Source organism: Haliaeetus albicilla, chromosome 16 (assembly GCF_947461875.1).
Source record: "Haliaeetus albicilla chromosome 16, bHalAlb1.1, whole genome shotgun sequence".
Taxonomy (NCBI): Eukaryota; Metazoa; Chordata; class Aves; order Accipitriformes; family Accipitridae; genus Haliaeetus; species Haliaeetus albicilla.
The window spans coordinates 1,931,507-1,958,790 of NC_091498.1; the positions used below are offsets into that span (position 1 = coordinate 1,931,507).

General features: G+C 42.0%; 1 protein-coding gene across 11 annotated transcripts; it reads left to right on the forward strand.

Annotated features, from left to right (window-relative positions):
• Positions 1–11,386: 11,386 nt before the first annotated feature.
• Positions 11,387–27,225, forward strand: SFPQ (splicing factor proline and glutamine rich). 11 transcript variants are annotated; one of them, XR_011328035.1, is made up of 13 exons: positions 11,387–12,143; positions 12,521–12,709; positions 12,804–13,105; positions 13,219–13,314; positions 14,666–14,862; positions 15,146–15,230; positions 15,522–15,639; positions 15,858–15,906; positions 15,986–16,107; positions 18,758–21,957; positions 25,104–25,148; positions 25,444–25,518; positions 26,442–26,519. XR_011328035.1 is itself a non-coding variant. In XM_069802915.1 (11 exons), exons 1-10 carry the CDS (start codon positions 11,487–11,489, stop codon positions 25,122–25,124), a joined length of 1,836 nt encoding a protein of 611 aa, XP_069659016.1. In that variant the 5' UTR covers positions 11,387–11,486; the 3' UTR covers positions 25,125–25,148; positions 25,444–26,519. The 11 variants fall into 11 exon arrangements, 1 of the variants encoding a protein (XP_069659016.1); XR_011328039.1 differs by lacking the exons at positions 18,758–21,957; positions 26,442–26,519 and adding an exon at positions 26,537–27,225; XR_011328032.1 differs by having other exon boundaries at positions 18,758–25,148; positions 25,656–26,519.
• Positions 27,226–27,284: the final 59 nt, after the last annotated feature.

Here is a 27,284-nt window from a genome sequence, read left to right on the forward strand (position 1 = left end):
TCCAGACCCAAAGCAATGAAAGGTTTTAACGTACCTTTCAGCCCAACTCTATTCACTTCTAATTTTGTCCTGCTGTGGAGTCTAGGAGCGCTTCCTTCCTGTGCAGAATCCACTGCACAGCGGTTTTGAAGACAGCATGGAGTATTTGCAGGACATTCAGCTTGTTCCCTTTATTGGAATCAGCCTGAGAACATAGATAGACCTTTCTGGGTTTCATTTGTTGTGCCTGTGCTGTATCACTCATGAATGAACCGTTTTGTAATTTTTTAGTTAATTCAACATTTGTCAGTACAACTGTAAAAGAGCCATGTTTTTAATGTTGGAATGGATGGTTTATATTTGACCACATTTTTCCTCATCTGGTGTTGATCAAAAGGTTGTTCCTACAGACTCTGAGGACTTAATCCCATGAAGATTTGCATATCTGTTTAACTTGAAATACCTGCGAGGTCACATTTCGGCTGCAAAAATCAGTGTAACCTTTCAAGGTTAAAACCTAAATATTTAAAGCTTTGTAATGTTGTCTGTCATTCTCATGCTTTCCAATAATTAAGACACTCAAAATGTTAGCAAGACATAGGCCTACTAGGAAAAAAAATTGAAACTGTGCGTAAGATAAAGATTTTTGCCTTTTTTTATTGTGAACAATGTCAAACATTACCAGCACCCACAAGCAGTTGATAAGAACAATGTGTTCCCTTCTCCTTACTACTTAAATAATCTAACTGCTAATTAAAACTTTGTCTTAAAGAGAAATCTCCGCTTCCTAGCTTTATCTGATTTGCACAATTAAAGGGTGGTATTAAGCAGCAGCTGCATTTCAGTGGTGAATGAAGTGATCCTTATATAAACACTGTCTTTCATCTGGTCTAAAATGCTAGATACATAATATTGGGATTCATTTAGGAAGTCCTGTCAAGCCTCTCTTTAGAAATGACTGCATTCCAAGGACAGTGACATAATTAATGTAATAATTTAATAACTTATGAATAATACTTTTCATTTATACATTAATCCTCATCCTCAAGTATAAAATAATTCTAGCTGATGAGTTATTTTGTGAAATTTCTTAAAGGATTTGGGATTTTTTTGTGACAAAAGATCTTATGTGTAAACTGTGAGCTTGATATGAAATTTAATAATTATTCAAAAAATACTGTTATCCTTAGATAGCTACAGATGAAAAGAATGAATATTTTAATATTTTTAATGGGCACAAAGTATAGCGACAATAAAAGATGTTAATACGACTTAATATTTATATTGGTATTGGGTTTTGAATAGCTAGAAATTCTAATATAGTCTAAATATAGGGCTGCCACATGTCAAGGTTCCCTTGGACACATCCACTAGTGCCCTGAGCAGACAGCAGGGCATGTGGATATTGTGCATAAAAGGCCACTGTGCGTGCACAGATTTCCCAGAAGCACGTGTGTGACAGCACAGATGTGCTGTACATGTGCAGATCATCTGAATGCTGAAAATGCACATATTTCTGAATGGGATTTTCTAGGAAGGCAGAAAACACAGAGAGAGAGAGAAAAAAAGAGGCAATAGCCCTCTTAGAATATAAATATTTATAAATTATCTAAACAATTAGTAACAATGTTGAGAAATCCAAGTATTCAGAAGTCAGGAGGAAGACCTTAAAAGATGAGGTTGGTTTATGAATTAAGATCTTAAGGATAACAAACTTGTTTTTTCTTTTTGACCTGTGGTTTCTGAGTCATTATAGTGCACTGCCTTCACATTTTCAGGCTGAAGTTTAGAAAGTGTGTGCGTGTGGGGGGAGTTGTTTCGTTGGTTGGTTTAATTAAACCTATATTTTCATGCAATCACAACTCCAAATGCTCAGGCATTCAGAATAACCTCAAACACCATAAGACTTCCAGTAACGTCACAAGACTTGACAAAACTGTTCTAACATCTTGGGGCTACATTGTAAATTTCCATAGTGTTTTATAAAATGAAAATTTTATATAACTTGTTCAAGCATGCTAACGGGAACGAACATTTTTATTTCATTGCATGGTTCTCATAAGTAAATTAGGGAGTTGATGGAAATATTTGAACTATCAACATGCAGCTGAAAATGCTTTCAGACCACTAAACAAAATATTTTGTTAGAAATAGATCCTGTCATTAAAATAGATCCTAATACAACCATATGCTGTTGAAATCTATGCCTGATGGAAGGTTTTCTTCAGCTGATACTATGGGCAGATGAGAGGGTGACAGTAAGCGTGGACCATTTAAAATTAGATCAACCCTGGTGTGTTCTGTAGACATCTCTCAGCCCGTTCTCTGAATAGGGCATTTGAACTAGAGCAGGATGTTTTCCAGCTTGTTCAGGCCTGACTTACTTTTGATTCTAAATGAACTGTATATGTACTAATGTAGGTAAAAAAGACACTGTATAATATGTAGATAATGTGGTGATGACTAGTGCAGAACAGACCTAGATAAATGCCTGGATAAGGTAGGGAAAAGATAAGATTGTTCCACAGTATTGTTTTTGAATTGCTTTTTAATTTACCCCTGGAGTGCCCATATTATAATCTGCTGCACAATTCTGCATGAGACTGTTCGTCTTTAAAACAGTGACATTTAAAAAAGAAACCATGAAACTCCTTTCACGTGCAGGCTGCAATTCAATGAACTGGATGAATGATCTTCCCACATACCCACGGGCATGCACAGCTGAATATAGATCACCCAGAAAACCTGCCAGCCGTACATATTAAGATCCAGGCACTCCTTCCTCTGTTCCAGCTCAGGTTCTCTTCAGAGAATTGCAGTTGCTTACAATACTGCTGCATGTTTCAGGCCAGACACGAATTAATAACAATGAATAAACTTGTTTCCTTGCCAGTGAGCTCAGTGAGCATCCAAATAGGACAGGCTTTGTAAGGTAGGCTGAGAAACACCGCTGTTGCATATGTTGTACCTGCATCTGGGGCCCAAGAAGAGACTCAGAAGAACAATGTAGGATGTGCTGTATAAAAGTATGGGACTTCGGAGTTAGCACAGCGTTATCTCTCCTGACTTCCAAGACACTGCATTGAGAAGGGTTGAACCAGCGCAGATTAGACTAGCATAGCTATATTGGCAAGTCAGTCCTGTACAAACATACTTTGTGCTACTAACAATGTGCTATTGCCAATGGAGTTTCCTGAGCAAAATCCAGAGATTCTTTCAGGTTTTCCTCAGTCCCTCTGCAAATTCCACTTTTACCAGGATGGCGTTTGGCCTCTGGTGTACACCATGGCACAAGGACAAGCATCTAGTCCAGACAACAGGCACGAGACTTGTTAAGAGTAGCGTGCCAGTTCACTTGGCACGTGACACCAAGGATGGAACCTGCACGGTGCCGTGTGGCTGTGGGATAAGATGGCCTGAGAGCAGGGACAGAGTGATGAGAAAACTGAGGAAACAGAACTTGGAGAATTGAGGGAACAGGAGAGATGAAGGAAAGGAAGGCTTAGAGTTGAAATGTGGTGCTTTGGGCACTTCTTTGTCCCTGTTGTTGTGGGGGACTGAGACTGGATGTGATGAGAGGCCAATTCTACATTGAGCGTGGAGAGATGCACTAGGCAGTGCTAATGGGAGCTGGAGCTACAGCCTCCCTAAATACCACTCCTCAGCACATCTGGCCTGGGTGCACAGAGAAGACTGTTTAAAGCTCAGAGGAGGCTCTGTTGGGGAACGAGGTTGAGTCTGGTCTAGGCGAGACAAACTGGAGCCTGGCAGCTTTATTTCCTACTCTCCCTACTGGTCCCTTGAACCTAGAGGCACCTCCCCAGCAGAGCAGTAGTGACAACTCTGGAGGAGATGAGCAGCCAGCAGCCTTTTCTCTCCCAGAGCTGAGCAGAACTGCTGAAACCTCTTTGTTTTAGGTGGCCCCGTACTGCAGACACTTCCAAGGCTGGGCCGTAATGACCTAAGCAAACCCAGTGAATATTTCAGTGGGAAAACAATTGCTAGTGGAGTCTCCTCTTGGGGCCTGAGCAGACGGGGGAGGTGGGGGGAGGACAGGCAGTCCCAGGAGCAGCAGTGAGGTGGGTTTTTCTCCCAGCTCCGGAGCTGCTCTGGCTTTGTCCCCCGGCACCAGGCGCATGGGGTGGCCGGCAGCAGGGCTGGCTCACCAGACGGGATTTGCATTTCCCTGGCACTGGTGATGTCAGGGGCCTGCCTCTGCGAGGTCCCTGGGGCTGTGAGGACAAAGGGGAGCAGGAGGCTTGGAAAAAACAAAGATGAAGAAAAGAGAGAAGCCAAGTTTTTAAAAGCGATGCATTCAGTGTGTTTAGTCATAGATACAGAAATGCAGGAGGGCCGGCAGGGGCCTATTTTCATCCTGAAACTCCCCCTCACGTCCCAGACTTGCTGGGCTGTGTTTGCTGTTGAGATAACATCCCCTTCCCCCACCACCCACAGATTACTGAAGGAGCAGCCGTTGCAAAAGGGAAAAAAAAAAAAAAAAAAAAAAAAGCAGTTGCCTTGCTCTGCCTGCAGGAGAAATGTCAGGAAGTGTCTGGTGGTGGGTGGGATGAAAGGAGGAAGCTGAACTCTAAAGAGAATATTCTAGCTCTGCTCGTGCAAACAAACGCCCCTCTGTATTTTGCTTGATAAGAACAACCAGGAGCAGGTCTTGCTGCGTGCAGGCAGGACAAGAGTGGAGTAGTCACTTACACATCTCTGAGGGATTTATTTGTACATGCTGCGTTATCCACAGCGCTCTATGAACTGGAGGGTGAAAAGATGTAAACAGCTAGGAAGAAATACAAGCATCATCAATAATTAATAGTGTCTTTTTGTAATGGGAATGATCCAGTATTAATTATGAAGTTAATTTATATTTGGATAGATTTGTGGGTTTATATGAAATTTGGACCAGCATTTAAGTTCAGTGCAATCATGCTTTGTTCTAATTACAATAATTATAAATCTATTCTGCATCTTCTTTTTAAGTCTAAATAACACAGGCTTTTGTTTCCAAACATGCCAGACATCAGTTTTTGCACACCAAATATGGCAGTTCTCAGATCCCCAACGTGAATCTAGTTATAAATACAAAGGAAATTGTTTTCATTCATTGTCACTGTGCAACCCAGTGGAAATGCAAAAATAAGCCCAGAACATAGATAATTATAAGTACACTGGATTTCTAAAATCACAGAGTCAACAGTGATGAAGGAACTTAATTGCATACATCATGAAATATTTAAACAGATAGTGACCAACATGTGCCAATGTGGTATCTAGACTTTTACACCTAATTCTGTATTATAAACAGCTGATGCTACTCTGCGTCAGTGACTCTCAATCTTTTTTATTCTGTGTCTTTAAAAATTGTCAGTACACCATCCACAAGTCACTGTTTCTTCTACTTTTGAAGCTTATTTTTTGTACCGGGTGATCTATTGTGAAAAAGTCTATGGCAGAAGCACAAAACTCAGAGGGAGAAGAGAGCTGGGTTTCTTATTTAACTATAGGCCATCAGCTAGTTACATCCTTGAGACATTGATGCATCTAGTCATAGCAGATTGCGGGTGGAGGGTAGCATAGGGAGGAAGCAGAAAACTCATCTTTGTTGCAGTAAGGTGTTCTTACATGGTCATTAACTATTTTCCAGCTATGTTCATGCCTTGCTTGTGTGACCAATATAGATTTATTGGCAAGTTTTTCTAATGGAGATCCAGTTTATAGCAACAGAAGTTTTGTACCAGACACATAGCAGATTCTTGTGTCAAGGCACAAGAGAGGAAATACAAATTTTCTCTTTGCTTTTGTGTCTTTGCTTTTGTTTTTACATCTGCTATTCTCTCCTTGCTGAAAATCTAAACTCCCATGCCACGTAAACTTCCTTCCTGCTTCATAGCCCTGTGTTTCTTTGATCAGCAGTGGAAGAGTTAGCGTTGGCAACAAGCTGTCATCTTTGAGCACCCAGAGTAAGACAGGGTGAGATTAGGAAGACCTCAATGAGATATTGTTTCAGACTGCTTGCAGGCTCTGCTAGGCATTGTGGTACAATGGTGTTCAGAGAGTATTATTTGCCATAGTAAGATGCCAAAGCTAATTAAAAAAAAAAAGTCAACTGTTACGACTTCTGCAAAATCTGAGTGTGTTCAAGGTCACAAATTTTGCCTGGGATAGGTGTCAGGTTGTCAGACCTATAATCCTCTGGGAAGTCTATTCAACTGCCTGATGCTACAGCAGTATTAATTTTATCCTTGTCTTCTCAGAGTTACTGAAAAATGACACGAATAATCTATGGAGTTGTTTGGCCATTTCTGTTGTTTGGAGACGTCCTCTTTTTTGCAAGTTATGCAGGAGTGCCCACTTACAAACTCTGGTTCCTGCTTTTTAATATCATCCTGAATTTCGTGCTGTGACCACATCACTTTTCCCAAATGCAGAATAAAACTGTTTATTTGAATACTTCTACCATTTTCTTGTTATGAAAAAAAGGTTTTCTAATTTTCTTATGGATATCTCCTGTATCTTTCCAATGTTCCCCCTTTTGTGTGAGTTTATGTTTTGGAAATAACAGTGGATTAAAAAAAATACACAGAGAAGACATTGCCAGTCTTTAAATTTTTGAGAAAGTCATGGCAGTCTGATGAAATACAGCATTGTGAGTCTACTCATTTTTTCTGCCCCACTTACATTCTTTGCATAGCCAAACATTAACCAGAACTGCAGTTCAGAACTGCTGGTATTTTTGCAGAGCTGATGTATCTGTTTCCTGTTGAGCGCTTGTCTCGTCTGTAAGAATGAAGACCAGGATTCTCTTTAACAGCTAGCTCCCATTCTTGTCACATATTTATTGTCAGTGACAAAATTTTAAATTCTCTTAATAGAAGAAATAGAAGCTGCTAACTGTTGGGCAGCAGGATAAATTTTAGTTACACGTATCTTGTTTCTCTCCATAGCTCAAGGAAATGTATAGATTGATGGCTTTGTCGTACAACTGTTCTGAGTGCGTCTGCAAGGCAGTAAGCATCCTTAACTCCAATTGACTTCGTTGAAAGAGGAGGGCTCTTGGAGCCTCTTGGAAGATGGATTTGGCATGCTCAAGTGTGCCTTCAGCAGGCACGCATGGTGTGTACAAGCATCGCTCTGCCCACTGGCAGAACACAGCCACTGCTGAGAGAGGAGAAAACAGGCAGCCAGGGGAGGGAGAGACCAGTTGTTCCAGTGCTCAAGACACCAGATTCCTCTTCTTGCCTTTCTGTGGATTGTGTGATCTTGGACAAGTCACAGGACTTCCCCATCTCGGAGGTCTCTTATTTTTAAGCCAGGGTCTGAAGTTAAACATGTTAAAGGTAATGAGATGGCCAGATACAATGGCAGTGGGAACTGCATGAGTATGAATGATAAGTAGTTGCACTTCTCAGGTTATAGTAGTGGTGTTTAACATTTCCTTCTTGGTTTCAACAATTCCACCGATTCTTTTTTCAGGCCCAGTGATTGTCTTACCCATCCAGTCTCACCAACCAAGCCCTCCCTCACAAACACTAGAACACAAAGCAGTGTCAGAAAAACCACTGAGGAGTAAAGCAATGTTCTTGGATCTGCTAAGCAATGCAAAGTAATTGTAAACATGCTAGAGATTCCTCCTGTGACGTTCCTTGCACATCATGGGAAGGGTGGGGAGAAGAGGGAAAGGGAAAAGAGGGGACACGACTGGGGAAGTTTCCTGTTGCACTGCTTTACTGCTCTGCTGAACATTTCTTTCACAGAAGACCTTGTTTTTCTCTTATCTGACTTTGATACTAGTTTGATTTCTGACAGAGGACTCAAAACTACTGCTACTTAAGACATTTCAGTAACTTAATTCAGTTGACAGAAATGAGAAATGGAAAATCCTGAACTTTAACCCTTGCAGGTTGAGAGAACACAGTCTCCAGCAGAACTGTGAACTTTTCGTGTCACTGGTGTTCAGGTAGCAGACTTCCCTGCAGATCCAATATTACCTTTTTTGTAGACTCTTGAGCCTGATTCGGATCTCTTTTTTTCCATTAGGAATCAAGATTATATCCACTGAAATCAATGATGTTACTGTGCAAGGACAATCAACCCCTCCTTCCCTTCTTTCAGTCTCTAAATTTGCTTAACTATCAGTGTAATCTCTTGTCTGGCCCTGCATTACTTTCACTCATCTGGGTTAAGAAATGGCCTACAGGCATATTTGTCATGGTATACAGGAAAAACCTCTTGGAGAGCAGATTTAATTCGTGCTCAAGGAGGGAGTGAAAGCTGTGCAGGAGGCAGAGAACTCTCATCATCAAGTGCCACTGGGAAGTTGCTGAGAGCTCTGCTGTGCAGCTGAATAGCCGTTATAGCAGCTGTTAGCCACTCCTTTCATCCTGCCTCTCAGCTTTATCTACCAGATGTTGCTGTAGGCATTTTACTTCCTCCTTTATTCTATAAGGTGACGCTGTTATTCATGAAACTGTGTTGAGCCCTAGAATAATGAAACTGTTCTGCAGAAATCCTTGTTCCAGACAGGTTTATCCGAGTGCACTACAGACTTGACTAGCAGAGCCTGCAGCAGGGTAAGGATGCTAGCCTGCACCTTCTGGGTGCCTCACTGCTCTGATCTCCCTGTGCAGTCCTTCTTTTGCTTACTGATGTTTTAAATTTAAAATTCCCGAGTATGTCTAGTTCTGTGACATACTTGAATTTGTGCAAACAGCCATTAAACTGTTTCCTTCTTGATCAAAAATGCCCTGCAAACGAACGCCCAGGGAATGCAGGCACAGCAGCTCCTCACAACGTTTAATTGCTTCTTTAGCGGTGGTACACGTTACTGTGATTCATGCAATTTTACTGTTTGTACATGGGACACTTACAGAACCTCATGGGGTAATTATTCTTAATTAGCAGGTTGGACACATGCTGCTCTTTCCTCCTGCAATCTGCAATTAATAATATAGAGATAATGCAGATTTCTTCTTGAGAGTCTTTTGTTTATGTTTATAGGAGGAGGAAAAGGTTTAGGGAAAAATGATCTAAATCAACCACCTGCTGAGATTCATGCCTTTCCTACCTGAAGATTACCTTGCGCTCGATGGCAGCTGAGATGTTCATAACTTCAGACACCTCAGTGTCAGCCTGATTCCCTCTTTCAAATATTTCTCTAAGGCCGGCTGCAGGTCTTTTTCTCTTCAGTCATGAACTGCTGCTTACCATGGCTCAATTCACTTTTGTAGATCAGTTGTACAGTATGAAAAATCTTTGGAAGTTGTAACACTGGTGTTAGCTTTTAAGTAGCTATTAACATTTTGGAGGAGGGAAGCATCTTCTTTTTTGCTTCTCCCAACAGCCCCTTTTAAACTAAACTAATGTACGTCTGCACTAAATGTTCCAATAACCAGATCAATATGAAGATGGAGAAATACTACAGAGCCACTTCAAATGTTATCACAGTCGTCATAAAGAGTTTCCAGTCTCAGACACAATGTTTATTTACAGTGGGACATACTGGGGAGAACATCTCGAGCTTTCTTCCTCACTGTTTGTTTTTGTATGAAAACGGCAAGCTCCCTAGTGTGAGTATTTACAAAATAGGTGATTGTTACCGGAGGTCATTTTTATTTCAAAGTCCTCATAGGGACATCAATGTTTCTTTGATTTCAAGCCCAGGATAAATAGTTACAAAACATGTAATCATATCCTGGTCTCTACTAGATGTGTGGAAATTCAAAGCTACTTTGTAGACTTCAGATAAGTTGTACAGATTTATGCAGGACTGGGAGCAGAATTATACTCTATATTTCTTTCAAAGGATGCTAAAAATTAACAGCTCCCTAAAATACAGTTCGCTTACACTTAGGACACAACAAAGGTGAAACCAACCCTTTTACACTCAAGATTTTTTGTTGCTTCCTGAACAGAGATAACCAGGTGTGACAGCGAGGCAGTGCCAGTTGTTTGTGTGCAGGAAGAGCCAGTCCCAAATTTCTTCTTCCAGCGCTTTAACCTCTGAGACACCTCGTGGTGGAAGCATTTACTGCTCGCAAAGAGGGGCTGACATCTCGGAGAGAATCCATTTTAAAACAACTTGGGGCTTCCATTCTGCTGCACATGGAAGTGGTCAAAGTCGTACGGCCAGTACAATACCGATTTGGGGAAAAGATTGATCTATACTAGATTTTTATTTAAAAAACATAAAGCCACAGGAAAATTAATTTTGTTAAGAACAAAGTCAGCGTTTGGCTGCCCAGGGCTTCACAAATATTTATGAGATCGATTGATAGTATTTTATCACAACAATGCAACAGTTACAGTTTCCGTGCAAATAAAACAAAAGTGGCTTTCGCTTGGGTTTCACGTGGGGTTTGGTTCTTCAGACCTGAAACTGAATGTGAAACATCAGTGGGAGCTTGGGAGCGTGATGGATTGAAACCCTCATGAAGTGAAAGTATAAAAATGCCATGTTGTTCTAACGTTAGCATGTCTCCAGCGCAACGCCGCTGAAACCAGTGACGTTAAATAGATGGAAAGCGCTCTTGGCCTATTTTCTGTATTGGAATGTGGAATACAGTGACCACAACTGCTGTGAATTTTTACAGCTGCTTTATTTTTCCTACTGAGAGCACACTGCTTTACATTTTGGGGACCTGACGCCCTCTTTTCTTGTCAGCAGACACAGAGCCCAGAGCCCTGTCCTGCGTCCGCTGTAGGTTGCCGTTCGCCGGCTGTCCGGCTTTTCAAACGAAATGGAGTGAAAGCGACCTCCCACGCCGGAGCTGCGTTTCCGCTGCCACCCTTGGATGAATAAATAAGAAACTTTTTGTATCAAATTTGATTTCAAAGCACAAGAGAAGGCTGCCGACCGCGCGAAAAGTAGCCAGCCCCGTATTTATTTGAAAAACGCACGTATTGTGGAGATTTTCCCAGATGACGCCTGTGGCCGCTCAGCCGGGGGTGCCACAAGGCCCCGCGGCTCTGCTCTCTCCGCGGGCGAGCGGGTTCCCGAAGCCGGCGGCCGCCCTGCCCGGGCCGCGGGGCTGGGCCGGGGCCGCGGCCTGCGCAACGCGTGGCCGCCCCGGGCCGGCGGCCGGGCCGGCAGGTTCCCCTCCGACTGACTCCCCAGGCAGCCAATGGCAAGTCGGGCTTCTGTCGCGATTTCGCCTCCCGCCGATCAAACTGCCCAATCAGCACGCAGGAGGTTAACGGATCGTCCCGTGCGAACGTCGGCGGTCAAAGGAGCCAATCGGCAGAGGGCAGGTTCCTTACCAATGAGATCAAAGAGTTAGCGGAATAGGGACGTGCCATTGGCGACTCCACCTATCTGTCAGCGCCGTCGAGGCCGGTGGTTGGCTGGCGGGGCGGAGGGGCGGTTTCCGGGGGCGGGGAAACTATATTAGGGGTGGACAAAGGCGGCGGCGAGGCCGTTTAGCTCGCCGCCATTTTGAGCAGCGGGCTCTGAGGAGCAGCAGTCGCGGCCGGAGCACTTCTCCTCCTCCTCCATCACCACCATGTCGCGGGATCGGTTCCGTAGCCGTGGCGGCGGGGGAGGCGGCTTCCACCGGCGCGGCGGCGGCGGTGGCCGCGGCGGCCCCAACCACGATTTCCGCTCTCCACCGCCCGGCATGGGCATGGGCCAGAACCGCGGCCCCATGGGGGGCGGCCCGCAAGGCCCGGCCGGCCCGCCGGGCGGAGGCCCGAAGCCCGAGCCTCCGAAGCCGCCCGCGTCGACCTCTGCTCCGCCTTCTTCGTCCTCTTCAGCCGCCGCCACCACGGCGGGGCCTGCCGGCAGCCAGGCCGGCCCGGGAGCGCCTCCGCCGTCCGCGCTGCCCGCCGGGCAGCCGCCGCAGCAGCAGACCCCGGTGTCGGCGGCCTCCTCGGCTCCCTCCGGCCCGGGGGGACAGCCGCAGCCCAAGCCGAGCCCCAGCCCCACCCCAGCCGGCGGCCCTAAGAAAGGACAAGGACAGTCGCCCGGCGGCGGGCCCAAGGGACCGGGCGGCCCCCAGCAGGGGCCCGGCGGGCCGCACAAGGGCGGACCGGGGCACCGCGGCGGGCCGGGCGGAGAGCCGCGCGGCCGCGGGCAGCAGCACCAGGGACAGCAGAGCCTGTCCGCGCAGCAAGGCTCGGCCGGCGGCGGCGGCAGCGGCGGCGAGAAGCTCTCGGATGAGGTGAGTCATGGCGCCCTCCCCCTCCCCGAGCCACAAGATGGCGGCTGCGGCCGGGCACGGCGGTTCTGCGCGCCCTCGCCGCCATTTTGAGGGGAGGAGCGCGGCGGCGGGGGGCCCGGCAGAAGGGCGAGGCGAGAGGGGCGGTGGCGCTGGGCGCAGGCGGCCTGCGGGGACGCCTCGACATAATGTGCGTGTTCCCTAGGTGCCTAGGCAGTTCCCGACTGCAGCCTGAGGGGGTCTGTGGCAGCATGGGTTTGTATTCGCTTGCGGTGCCCTGGAGGTGCTCTGGGCTTCCTGGCGGGAGAAGGCCGCAGCTTGGCGGTGCAGGCGGCGGGGCTGCACGCAGTGATGGCTCGAACCGGTCTGCTTCTTTGTAGGGATTCAAAGCAAACCTCTCTCTTCTGAGGCGACCCGGGGAGAAGACCTATACTCAGCGATGCCGCTTGTTTGTTGGGAATCTGCCTGCTGACATAACAGACGAAGACTTTAAAAGACTGTTTGCCAAATATGGGGAGCCGGGAGAGGTTTTTATCAACAAGGGGAAAGGCTTTGGATTCATTAAATTGGTAGGCTTTCACACTGTACGTCCATCCATTTAATTCTCACGAAATAATAAGTTACAGCTTGGTTTTCTAAAATTGGATCTTAAACTTTCCTCAGGAATCTAGAGCTCTTGCAGAAATTGCAAAGGCAGAACTGGATGATACCCCCATGAGGGGTCGACAGCTTCGTGTTCGGTTTGCCACACATGCTGCTGCTCTTTCAGTGCGTAATCTTTCACCCTACGTGTCCAACGAGTTGCTGGAGGAAGCTTTTTCCCAGTTTGGTCCAGTGGAAAGAGCTGTTGTGATTGTAGATGATCGAGGTAGATCAACAGGAAAAGGCATTGTTGAATTTGCATCAAAGCCAGCTGCAAGAAAAGCGTTTGAACGGTGTACTGAAGGAGTGTTTTTGTTGACAACGTAAGTATTTTGCTGCTTAGGATTTTTAGTTTTAAGCTGAATAAATGGTTGGCTTCTAGTTTTTCAGAAGGGAGATTCTTACGGAAAAGTGAAATGAGTATTCTTTTGTTCAGCACTCCTAGGCCAGTTATTGTGGAACCATTGGAACAACTGGATGATGAAGATGGTCTTCCAGAAAAGCTTGCTCAGAAGAATCCGATGTATCAAAAGTAGGCACTATCTTTTGGTATAAAGAGTATATAGATGATGTGCGTAGTATTGTCCCTGACTGTGAAGGAGATGGAGTAATTTTTCAGAAACAGGCTTTGAATTTTGAGTAGTATTTTCGGTTCTTGGGGGTTTTTCTTTTTGAAGAGTGTATTTGTAGATAATATACTGATTTGTTCAGTATATTCACTAAGTGTTACACAAGCAGTTTTCTACATTGTATCACAAAGAAACAGTAAAGCCTAAATAGCAGCCCATTAACAGATTTTTTTTTTGGTATATATGTAGCAACTCTTGAAAATCAGACCTCAACTGTTTGCTCATCCTGTTGAGAACTGTTGTCTCACTTAAGGTGTATCTCATGTTGATGATCCCATAGGGAACTTACAAACTGATGTTTTTTTAACTCATTGCATGACTAATAAAAACTAGTTGCCTTTGGATTTGCCTTCTGAAGCTGACCACTGGGCATAAAAGAGTAGATAAGAGTCTATAAGAGTCTTTTCCCAAGTAGCCATTTTAGGTTAGGATTTGCATATTAAACCTCTTCGTTGTAGAACTGTTGTGTTTTCCCAGATCACAAAAGGGAGTGCAGAGGGGAAATCCAGTCAGTCCTGTTTGTGTGAGAAAGTGTTCAAAGTTACTTGCTTTGATCAAAAGCTATAAACAGTTTAGAGGCAGTGTCTTTGAAACAGTGTAGGTTATTGTAGTGTTTCTAAAATGTTAAAATATTTTACATTGCTAATGTATGGAAAGCTTTTGAACTTTCCTAGTTTTGTTCCATTAATTACTGAATCTTAGGCTTCAGTTTCTTTATAGGACAGCATAAGCTGTTGGCCCTTAGGCATTTTGCAAATTATTAAGTTAGTGAAGATTATTACTTCCCTTTAACATGCAGTGCTTTGGGTAAGTCAGCACTGAAAAAAATCCATCTTTCCATATGCTGTTGTTTTGAGCAGCTGTACCTACTTGGGCAAAGGCCTGTCTTGTTTGAGGATTTTGCACCTGGCAGTTGCCAGCAATGGAGTGTCTAAGGAAGAAGTTAAGAACAAGATAAACATGCAGTAGAACTGTAAGTGGGAAGATTTGCTTGGATGTGATAGTGCAGGAGTCTCCATATTTGCTGCGGTAGTCATAGAGTTTATTTATATTAAATGCTGCTGTTTAAGCGTGTAAAATGCTGTACTGTTAGCAGCATTGTGTCACAGCAAGTTTTCTATCACATAGTTGTGAGGTAGTGTTTTCAGGACTCCTTTGATGTTCCCTGGTAATTCTGCTGTTTTGCTTGTGATCTTTTATTGACCTTCAGTTTCCAGGTTTACCCAGTCTGAATGAGCATCTTCCTTTCCGCAGGGAAAGAGAGACTCCTCCCCGTTTCGCTCAGCCTGGCAGTTTTGAATTCGAATATTCCCAGAGGTGGAAATCTTTAGATGAAATGGAAAAACAGCAGAGAGAACAGGTGGCAAAAAACATGAAAGATGCCAAGGACAAACTTGAAAGTGAGATGGAAGATGCTTATCATGAACATCAGGCAAACCTCTTGCGTCAAGGTAATTAGCTCTGAAGTCTGTTTCATCTTTTTGCTTTAAATGCTAGCTTAAATGTATAGCTGTTTAATGAATAAATTCATGCTTCCTAGTGCTAACTTAAGAATTTCAGGCTTAAGAAAGAGCAACTGGTAGTTTTTAAGTTTTTATTTAATTGAAATATTGTTAAGAATAGCAGTGGTCAGAAGGTAGCTGTCTGCTATACTGCAGATGAGGTTGATCTAATTCTGATCTGAGTTTAAATACGAGTTTGTGAAATAGCTGCTGACAGGCTTCATTTCTGCAGACCTTATGAGGCGTCAGGAAGAACTGAGGCGTATGGAAGAACTCCATAATCAAGAAATGCAGAAACGCAAGGAAATTCAGCTGAGGTTGGTTTGGCTTTCATGGGATTTTTTTCAATGTTACATTTGTTTCTTTTTAAAATTACTTATGTATGAAAGTTTTTATTTTTCAAGAAATACCATTGCCACTTCAGTTTGTGTATGAGAAATTGAACTGCAGTGTAAGTTTTTCCTTGAGTATTTGAGGATCATAAAGTATCTTTTTTTCCTTAAGTGTAATCATTCAGTGCCTTTTGAATCACTTGTGCAAGTGATGTTCATAAGATAAGTGGATGTGTTACACTCCTGGGGTTTAACAATCTGCTTTGGGATGATCAGGCAGGAGGAGGAGCGTCGCAGGCGGGAAGAGGAAATGATGATACGTCAGCGGGAGATGGAAGAACAAATGAGAAGACAGAGGGAAGAGAATTACAGTAGAATGGGTTACATGGATCCAGTAAGTGAAATCATGATGGTTTTTGGGTACATTACCATGTTCAGGAATTTTTTTGATCTGTTTTCAAGATCGATGCGTTTGGCTTCCTTTATGTTACATAATGGGATGTCTTTGTGTAGGTGAAATGGTAGTAGTTAGCTGTACATATGCTTTATCTCCTGAAAGGTATGGATTTCAGTAGTTGATTATCTGTGCTAAAAGTTGTTTCTTCTATGCAGAGGGAGAGAGACATGAGAATGGGTGGTGCTACCACAATGAACATGGGAGGTAAAGAATTTTTAAATAATTACTTTATGTGGTTACCTTAGAAATTGTCAGAATATGATTATATATTTTTCTTTCTTAGATCCTTATGCTTCTGCAGCCCAGAAATTTCCACCTCTCGGAGGTGGTGGCGGCATAGGTTATGAAGCTAATCCAGGAGTTGGCCAAGCAGCCATGAGTGGTTCTATGATGGGAAGTGACATGGTAATGTATCCTGTGGTGGCTTTAGTTTAGCACAGGGGAAATGTTGTGGTTGGGAATTGAGTTCTCTACCAGTGTTCGGATGGTTGTGTAAATTTCACTGTTAACTGCTGACTTTCTTGTCAGGTGTTTAACATGAAGACTAGTGTGGCAGTATGTAGTACTAGATTAGTTCTTAACCATTATGGTAGCTTACACAGTCGGAAGTTGTTTGTAAGTGAATTCAAATGTGCTGTTAAGCATATTTGCAATTAACTCTGACTTTATTGGACTTTGGAAATTCTGCGTCACTGTTAGGCTTGGAAGGATTTTTTTATAAATTCTAGAGTATCTGACAAATTTCATAATCAAAATACATAATGTAGTAGCTTTTCAGTGATTTGACATTCTGTATTTATGGACAAGAGAGATTTTTGTTCTCCTTTCCAATGTGTAACATTGCATTTATTTTGGCCCTTCCAAGCCTAGTTAGGGTTGATGCATGTTGGTATGGGTATGCTGTTAATTCAAAAATCTGCGCTCATGAGTATTTAAGCAGCAGATTAACTTAAGTAATCAATGGTAAACAGCATATCACTTACTCTGTATGCTGATGTTTGTCATAGAAGAGCAGAAATGCTGTTTTTTAGCTTTAGGCATGTTCCAGTGATCCTTGACGGTAGCCATTTTGTGGTTCCTATCTCACAAAGGAATGGTAGCCTGTTCTTGTTTTCCCGTGCTGGGCATGACTATATAGGTAGAGTTTGTTAAAACTACGGCATATCTCATCTTCCGAGGTATGTTTCCAAACTGTACTATTTTTGGCACACTATATGTGTGAATGGGCTTTGAGCCTGCTTGGTGTTATCACACTGAAGCAATATGGATGTAGATTAAAGAAATGCTTAATGGGTAGGATGGAAATCTATGTTGGCTTAGGTGGCAATATTAGTGTGCTTTCACCCTCCTGAAAGGGTGTACACTCTGTAGCACAAGCTGAACTAAATGATTTTTGGGTGGGTTTAGGCCTCTGGCTTAACGTGGTGAGCTACCATAGTAGCTTGTCAGGTATCTTCTGTTTTTTTGGGGGAACCATATCTTTGCAATGATAACTTTGCAACCATCATTGATTCAGTAGACAGTGCCGTTGGCCTTAACGTATCTATATAATCTACTGATATTTAAGCAGTTCCTAAGTTTCCCGTGAACAGTTAGGCAGTCTGTGGTGAATGCTGTGTACATTTTTCTCCTGAAAATCATGGTACAGGTGCATGCTGAACTTGTGTAATACTTGAAAATGTGATATGGTCAGATGGTGTGACAGTAAGATGGTTTAACTGCCTTGAGTTTCTTAGCATGGGGATCTCTGTCACACAGTGCTGTCACAGTTACTGGGCTGATATCTTTTAAACAGAATTGGAGATAAGCTTAAGCTGCCATGAATTAGGCAGAAAAGAACCTAGGTAATCTTTCTGAAATTCCTTTCTTGGAAGGATTGAAACTGACTTTCAGCAGTCAAGAACTTGAAGTGTGAATTTTCAGTTGCAGATACCTTTTGTAACAAGCAACCTACCATTGTTCTGTTACTCGGTAGTGGCAAACTTGCTTGAAATGAAAGTTTAAAGCTATCTTTGACTTTATAATTTGTCAGTTCTGTAGATTGAATGCTGATCACACCTACTGATACAGTAACTGAATGAAGTATATGCAACTAGAGGTACTAGTAAAAATACCTGAAGTCTCTGCTTTATTGCAGGGTAATTTAGCTTTTGCATCTTGGTGTGAAACCTTTCAACGCTGTGAAGTTGTGAATTTTCCAAGAGCTTGTTGTGAAGGTGGGGTGGGAAGGGAGATATTGACTAGATGCACACAACCCTTTGTGCATAGTTCTAACTCGAAACACTGAATAAAATGTAGTTCTTTGAAGACATTTTGCATATTATACAGCAGCAGTTCCGGAGTACGTGGGATTTTAACAAATGCAAGTCTTTTGATCGAGCAATTGCGTTGGTTAGGTAAATCACTGGTCATTAGCTTTTTTCACATTTTTTTTTTCTTCTTGCAATCCAGTAGTGCTCACAATCAGTTTTGGTTACTGCCTAAGGCCTCTGCAGTTTAGTCAGCAGACCGTAGTCTTAACCCCATCTTGAAAAGCACATGGTCTCTATTGCAGCACATGCCATTAACTGGTGAGTAGGCATTCTGTTTACAATGACATTTTATGAATGTCAGCTCATACTTCAGTGAACTGAAGATTCGTTCTCTGGCTAGGCTTATTTGGAAATGACAGTGATGTAATCTAAGCTTTTACTGCACTAAAGGTGAGAAGTTTGCAAGCTATTTGCATTAACTTGGTTGAAAATTGCTAGAGCTCATTTGGAAAAGTTGTTAATTCACATCTGCACTAATGCTTACATTTCTAGCACTGCAGGGAGGATCTGTTCTTTGTAACAGATGTATGAGAATGCATCAAGTGGGAACATACCTCAAGGCATGTATTACAATAAACTAATTTTTAAATTACCCTTTTTTCCTTTCTATGTTCCCGGTACCTGTGGATCGGCTCAATGGTGATTGTATCGACGAACCTTGACTACGGAACCTTCTAAAAATATATACTTAACACACATGGACATCAACTACATATAATGAACTGTTAATTCTGTTCCAATAGCGTCCTGAACGCTTTGGGCAGGGAGGTGCGGGGCCTGTGGGTGGCCAGGGTCCTAGAGGAATGGGGCCTGGAACACCAACAGGATATGGTAGAGGGAGAGAAGAATATGAAGGCCCAAACAAAAAGCCCCGATTTTAGATGTGACCTGTAGTTTCATTCCAGTTTGTTTTTGTCTGTCTTGTTTAGACACCAACTTTTTAATTCTTGCATTTTAGTAAGAAAGCTACGTTTTTATGGATGTTAGAAACTTACTGACCTAATATTTGTAAGTGGTCTGTTTGGGCGAGTACAATTTAATTATGTAATGCAGTGTTTCAAAACAAATTTAGCTGTTTTTTTGATGTATAACGTCCCTAACTTGATGGCAGTGTACCTTGTGCCACTGAATTCCCAAAGTGTACCAACTTTTTTTTACTGTGCTTCAAATAAATAGAAAACTAAATGTAGTAACTCTTCTTGCCATTCGTGGTTAAACATAACGAGGCTAAATACCACACCTTCCGCAGTAAACCAAGAATCTTGAGTAGAGGTCAAACTAGACCAGGGTGTGGAACTGTAGTGAAGAGTGAGATCTCTTCCCATAATGCCTCTAGCTTAAGATTGGGTCAAATAGTAGCCTAACTTTCCAGTAGGTGCAGATTTTTTGAGCATTAATTGTGCTGCAATAAGGAAGCAAATTGAAATCTTGCAAGTGCTGTAAGATACAATAATTAAAGCTGCACTGCAAGCAGTGCAGTATGTAATGAATTTCCTATTTTAGCTACGGATAATGGGTGGTGGGATGGTAGCTCTTACCACCTTGGCAGTTACTGCTTGGAATCTTTTAAAGACTTTAAGCAGAAGACTAGCAATGGTTATTTTAAAATAAATTCATAGAATGACTTGTATTGGCTGACTTCCTAACTAAAGGATTGTTAATGCGATATTTATATGCTCTTAAGCTGTCTGAGATTACAGGATCTGGCCTTGCTCCGTATTGTATACTTACCTGAAATTGCTTGGCAAAAAGACCAGAAGTGTTACTTGAGTGATTACGGTTAACTTGCTTATGTCCTCATGCTAATTGAGTGGACTAATTTGCATAGTTCAGAATACAATCATTTGTATTATTGGGACTGCAGGAACTATTCTTAAATCGTGTAGCTGGTGGGCAAATCCTAAAAACCTGTATGTAAAATACAGAAATTAGCTTGCTTGCATGATGGTTATCGCTCTTTTATTATTGATGTTTGGAGATAATGCATCAAAACTAGTATCTGAATCTGGAGTTTAATAGTTAATACTACACAGTACAAATAAACTCCCTTTAAGGTTCTTTTGTAGAAGATTTGATGAATTCGTTAGCTTGCTGTTCATTTTATTAAGCCCCAGAAGAATTTCAAAGCATTCCGGACTCATTGATAAGGTAGTTGCTTTGCTTATTATTACATTGTACCACATAAGCTGGGAACATGACTTCCCAGTCTAAAATACCTTGGTGTTAATGCAGGATATGTCAACCTGCTTGGCACGAAGTAGGTAAACTTATTTTGGCTGTACCTTCACACGATTCCCCAACTACCGAGCATTCTGTGAGTAGCTTTAATCTTCCAAAGATCTTTCCATTCCTTGTGTTAAGCATTGGCTAATCCTAAATTCTATGCTAAATTTTCTCTGCGGTTAAAACTTTAGTGTCAGATTGCAGTATTCTAGAGTGCAGATGATCCCTCTTGAAGTACTCACTGTAAGTGCTGTTACTCCTTAAATGAAAAAATAGCATGCTGTGAAATGCTGATACCAGGTAACACTGACTTGGAATATTAAGCACACTAAATAGCGACTCAGCTTGTTTGGTGAACGCTTCTTATTTTCCCAGAAAAGTTTGGGGGTTGTTAACATGCTACAACAATGAATTGCTATTCAGGAAATTCCGAATTGGCAGTTTGTAAACTGTGGACCAAGTATTTGGGAGTACTTGTATTGGATACTTAGTTTAAAAATCAGCAGTACTGATGCAATTTGCTTTATTGAAGTAGTATTAAATAATGCATATGTTTTCTGGAGGGTGTTCATGGGACACCCGCAAAAGGTGAAGGTGTCCTAGATGGGGAATTCTGAACGTGAACATTAAATTAATTTTTTCAGTTTATTTTTCAGATTACATGTCATTCTTTATTAAAGAGATGCTGGTGCATATCCTAAAGTATGTTCTTTTGTAGTTCTGTAACTTGGAAGAGTGAAGGATGCTGATGTCCTTGTACCTTACAGAGGTTGTCTTTTGCTACCCCTGTTTTGTACGTAAGCTACTGTTGCTAGGTATTAAAAATAGCCGAGTTGCAAACCCATGATTAGTAAATACATTGAAAGATTTGGCAGTTTTCAAAATATCTGAAAGTTTGGTTAAATCTAGCTTTGTTGTAGCTGCATAAGCAGAATTTCTAAAACAAGTTCTGCTTTTGAGTTGCATGTATTAAACAGGCATACAATTAACTAGCCAACTTCTTTTCAAGACCTTTTAAAGGTGGTGTCTTAAAAGCTGGCAAACATGTCAACTTTAAAATCTGATGAAGTTGCTAAATGTGGGAGGTGATAAAGTTATGTTCCTTTGATCTGTTCCTATGAGGTTTTGGACTTTTTTCATAAAATCAGATTTATGTAACTGAATCTTTAAAACCATTTAGACAAGTGCTTTGTTGGTCAGACCTGTTTTTGGATGGTCTGGATCACATAACACATTTTTGTACTGGACTTGGAGGACATTGGCTGTTGCAATTTAGCTTGCTTTATCAAAATTGAGCCCATTTTGACACTTGGATCTCTAAAAACTGCAGCATGTAGAAACTGGTATCGTTATACATAAATCTTCACGCTTTCTCAGAAATGAATACAGAATAATCTTGTCTTCTGGTGTAGACACATGACACTAATCATTTATACAGCTGATGAGAAACTGAAACTGCTTTTGAGATTTTGTGGTATTTTTGTGGTAGAAAAATTCTTGGCTTCTCCTTGGCAACCATTTACTGTGGCAGCAAGTTTTTGCTGGAGTTTGAGACTGCAATTTACACTTAAAACTAGTGGCCTGCTACATAACTGCACTTAGCCAGCATTTCTGCAGTTCATAACTGTGAGGAACGTAGTACCACAAATGGCAATGGACATTAGGACCCGGATGTAGTATTCCTGCTTGCTCCAAGATTCTCATTGCCGACTGCATACAGGTAGGTAACAAGCAATATAATATAACTTGGTGACTTTCTATGTAATCTTATACTGTGGGTATTCTGACATCACACTTCTGACTGTGGAATTACAGTGCAGCACTCTTGATACCTGTATGTTAAGCTTGCATCAAAGCTGCGTGGTTTTCGGTTTTAAGCTTTGTCTTGTTCAGAGTCAATAAGCAACTTACTGTGATTCTTAGATAAGTATTTTCAGACCCGATTCCTTTGTACATATGACTCGGCTTGTGTGGATTTTTCTTAGTTCCGATGTAACGAAGATATTCTTAGAATGAGCTCTGTGGGGAAGAGGGAATGTGATCTTACACTCACTTAACAAGTCAACTAGGTGCTATCGGTGCCTAGAAAAGGACTGTTTAAACTTTCTGTAGTGACAAAATGGCCCATCTGCAGCGCATCCCTTTGTAGAGTCTTGGCTCAGTAGGAAATGCATTAGCAATCGCTGTTCTAGCCTTGTGTGCACTATGTGATAGTCACTTAAAGCTTGCTAATACAGTCAGCTTTGAGACTGATGTGGAATATTTTTGAGGACATACAAATGAGTGCTTGAATGAATATCCCCGCGAGTAGTTTCATAGAGCTTATTGGACATTTCAGTTGTCTTTTTTTAATCTTCGATTGACAAGCATAATACATTCCTCTGCCTTTAATTGACAGTGATGAGATTCTGTATTTCTGCCTTGTAGAGTCATCTTGGTAGTGTAATGCTCAATTTCATTTTTCATCAGTCTTGGGGATGTAATTCTAAACTCTTCCATTACTAGAAATACTGAATGTAGTGTTTCAGGATTAACATGCTTACATTTCCAGACATCCAGACATGCTGATCTCCAGCTCTTTTGCATTAGCTCTTGAATTTTAAGGTCCCTTGTTTCAGCACATGATCTAGCTCTTGTCTGATACTCAGTTTATTTCAGAGGTGTTGTAATGTGTTTTCCCGCTTGTTCTGCAAAGTTCTGCTTTGCATACTTGTTTCTGGTATTGTCACATTTGGACCCTTCTGTGTTATCTTCCAGGCAAGACTCCTGCTGGTGAACAGGGTATCTGCTGGACGGCCTTGCCCTCTGCTGTAGCTATCTTCTCATGTTCCATTGAAAACTTGAAGTAGCAGCTGCACCTTAAGATCATAATAACAGGTCTTTGGTTACACCACAGTGAGTGTAGCCGAACTCTAGCTAGTCAAGCAGTGACACCACTTGTCACAAAGTCAGTTTGGCTTTTCGTGATGGCTTACTCTTACCTGTGACGAGAATTCAGTAGCAAAACTGATGGCAGTATGCGTACTGTCGTGTAGCAAAACTGAATTAATTAATCTTTAAACCAGCGCTCAGATCTGACTAGTTTTTCCAGTGTGCTCTGGATACTTGACCTGCAGGAATGTCGTGAAGGGGTTATTGGCACATCTGCCTCGTTCTACGTACTTGAACTAGCAGGTTTTTGACACTCTTGGAGCAAGCAATTTGTGACTGAACCATGGGTCTCATACCAGTTCTGACTGCAGTAATGAAACTTGGTGTGGTAGCTAACTTAAAAGCAAATAGTCATGTCTGCTCTAAGTCAGTCTGTAACAAGTGGGTACAAGTAATGACATTAAGTGCTTGCATTGTGTTTCATCTTGGGTTTTATCTGTGTTTGAAATACACTTTTTCTCAAAAGCTTATCTGAAGCTCAGAAGTGTGGTGTCAGAATACATATGCGTACCTGCTAGGCCCTCAGATCCAGATACTGGTGCTGTCAGGAGAGAGCACAGCATAGTGTGTATGGGGGCTTTACTGTAACATTAAGCATACAAAGTGTTGATTTGCTTGCAGTTTTCCCCATAGCTAAACACTGAGGCCTGTGAGTAGTTTTAGGACTTGAGCAGTAATGGGGTTGCATGTCTCTGTTAATCATTGCCAGCTGCAGTGACATGATCAGGAAGGCCAGTGTTTGTTCCATTATGTTAAATGAGGCTAAGCATGTTGGAAAGGATGCATAAAAAGTATGCTGTTCTGGGTAATTACTTGGCTTCTTCCACTACTAGCAAGTTTGGAATCAGCTAATTAGCTTCAGATTTTTTTTTCTCTCCATACCAGCTAGTGGGGCTGTTAAATAGCTGCTTACTGGAAAAGGAAAAAAAGGGAGGATTGGCCTTCTCCCACCTCTGTCATTGCTGCTAGATAATGATTGACACGTTAGGACTTGGCTGTGCAATCCCGCAGTGGTCTGTGAATACCCCATCTCTATAAATGTTGCTTCTGAACACCAGTACTGAAGAGCTAACTGGGGAGGGTTGGGAGGAGTGTGGCTATAAGTGAATCTGGAGTGTTAAAAGGATGCACAAAGATATAGTATCCCTTATGCATGGTGTTTGTTGCTATGGCATAGAAAACAAAACGTGCATACTATACTTCTGCTCCTGAGGGCCATGATAAAACCCAGGTGGTGGGTTTGAGACTAAACTTGAACTTTGCCCTGCCTGGTCAGATCACATTGTGACCACAGTGTGATTTGCCTCCCAACTAGAGGTGTGCACAGAACCTTGTACTACATCCCTAGCTGCTGACCATTGCAGTTTGCCCTCAACTTAGCTATAGTAAAAGGGTGGGTCTTCAGAAGGGAAGAACCTGTTGCCGAGAATAAAAGCAGTAGACTGATAATGCTAACCTCTAGTGTCTTCCTTTGGCTTTTGAAGCACTTCTAGGACTATTGAACCTGAGGGCTGCTAGGAGTCAGGAACATGGCACTCCTTCATGAAGGGGAAGAAAGAGGGCATTGCTACAGGAGACAAACTAGGGTAAAATAGTTGAAGTAGCTTGACAAAATTGTTAATGCCTTCACATAAGGGATAGTATACCTCTGGCTGCAATCAAACTTCATTGTACTCAGACTGGTGATTTACGGTTTGTGCTCAGACAAGGTGCAGTTCTTCAGTCAACTACCTGCATATTCCTTCATCTCTTTACAAGTGTTTAGGCTAGCCTATTTTTGCCCCTTATTCTTCCACTTAATATTTTGGAATAATTTGTAAATTCCCCCTCATAACTAATCAGTCCATGTATCTTAAAACCTTATTTTTAAGTTAGTTTTGAAATGGTCAGAATTTTGTGTGTATTACTATAATAACTTCAGTTGTTATCCTTTAGGTGAAGATGAAAGCTGAGTGAAACCAGAGTGCTCATCCACAGGAAGTAAGCATAACTTCTAGTCTTGTTCTGAATGGGTGAAATAATAAAGGCTTCTGGACGCTTGATGTTCAGTCACTGACTGCCTTTGAATTGGTGAATATTGAGAAATTGGTACAAGTGAATACATGAAATGTGTAGGGTAGGACTTAGTACCTGCTGTCAAGCTGTGGGGTTAAGCACCCAGGCTCCATCTGGGCTTGGTATCTTGACAGCAGTGGTTAAAAATACCTTTCTAGACATGGGTTTGTACAAAAGATTTCAAAATCACTGTGGGTATAACTTCTGAATATTTCTCCAGTTCAGGAGCCGAGCATGAGCACATCCAACATGATGCCCAGTGATAGATGGAGGGACCAAGATAACAAGTGAACAAGTGAGTAGTTGGTGTCCTTATACTGCTCTCAGAGCTCGGTAGTCCATCACCCTGTGATGTATTATGTAGTTTCTGCCTGAAATTTGCCATTGATTAATCTCAATTCTATATAAAATTTCTGAATCTTTCTTTTGTAGACCCAAGGTATAACCATTGTTTGAGGCTTTTCAGCCCTGCAGGATCAAATAAACGCTGTCCTCTGAATGCTATAGGTGGTCAAATGAGAAAAATAACCATTTCTACATTCAGGCTCCTGTGAATAGGGTGGGTGATTGTCAGCAAGGAAAAAGGGGAACAATAGAGCAGCTGCTTCTCAAATGTTACCCAACTAAAAGTTGTTAAAAAGCTACTTTCCTGAAATACTTTAATGAACATTGAACTTTCAAAATAACCTGGAATATAAATTAGCACATACAAGAGCACAAGCAGATAGCGATTTAGGGAAATAAATTAACTTGGAGAGCTGGAATTAATGAAATTTTCCCTCTAATTTACCACTTAAACTACAAGGGGGAACTTCAGATATTTAAAATCTTGTGTGAGGAGGAACATGGAAAGTGCCTTAACTCACAGGTGATGGGTGAGTAATGGCTTAGATATGCCATGACTGAACCTGTAAGATGTGAAGCCAGTGAGATTCAATCGGTGAATTCCTATTGAATCGTGTGTGGTTTGTCACCGCTGCTCTTGTTTCTAGGGTAGTAAAACACAAAGCCATTTCAGATCTTTGAAATTTATGAAGTAGATGAAAATGTGAATGCTGCTCGTTTCATCTCGAGTCTGATGTGAGAACATGTGATCCTAGAGAACATATGACAGGTGCACGGCCTGTTGCAATGCACCGATTCCCTTTCTGTGTCATTATGTGTGATTTCTGCTGGTGTTTTTAATGTTCTTGCTAACTACGTGCTTTGCACTTGCAGAAGAAGAAGAATGCAGTGAAGAGGAGCCTGGAACATAACATTTTTAAAAATAAAATATTTAAATTTTTTTATAAATGACTTCTGTTTTGTTCCAGAGTGTATTCAGTGAGTAAGCGATCTGTTCAGCATAATGTGGTATGGATGAATTTGAGAAACACTGCCACAAATGAGGCTGTAGACAGGGACACAGAATATGCTTGGAGTGCTGGAGGGAGAAGGGCTTGGGTCGTTGCGTCCTGCTCTACACTGTCTCAAGCACATGGAAGATAACTACTCATAACCAGTAAAAAACCTGACAAATACATAATACAGTATCTTTGCCTGCTGGGATTGTGCTGTGGGCTTCCTCTTGTAGTTAAAATGCTCCAGTTTTCAGGCTGGCTGTATTCCTGAGCAATGTGCAGCCATAGGTGCTCTTGCTAAATGACTACCTTAATTTTTTTTTCCTTTTTTATAAATTACACTTGCACCTAAGGCACTTTAAGTAGTTGCTGGTGGTTTCACCTGTTCTTCCCCCATCTTGAGTCCTGTGTACTGCTGTGTTTTTTAGATCATAGAATTTTAAATGTTTACATGTGCCTGATTGGTTTTTAATAGTTTTCTTGGTGATGACCCACCACAGTAATTAAGCCTGAGGTGCCTAAGTTCGAGTTCTTCAGAAGCCAGGAAAGTGAAAAATTACCATGGTTCGTGTTGCTTCATTAGAGTCTCTGGACAGCTGTGCTGTGCACATATGTAGTTCATGCTGTCATTTATTAAATATAATCCTTTGTTTAAATATCAAGTAGTTTAATGTGTTAAAATACATCAGCAGTAGTCTCTGTTCATACAGCTGTGTTGTAA

Bases quoted from the DNA above. Each gene is read 5' to 3' on its own strand.
- SFPQ (XM_069802915.1), top strand. From the start codon at position 11,487: ATGTCGCGGGATCGGTTCCGTAGCCGTGGCGGCGGGGGAGGCGGCTTC. The intron at 13,315-14,665 runs GTAGGCACTATC...TCCTTTCCGCAG, and splicing joins AAGAATCCGATGTATCAAAA to GGAAAGAGAGACTCCTCCCC. The intron at 15,231-15,521 runs GTTGGTTTGGCT...TGGGATGATCAG, and splicing joins CGCAAGGAAATTCAGCTGAG to GCAGGAGGAGGAGCGTCGCA.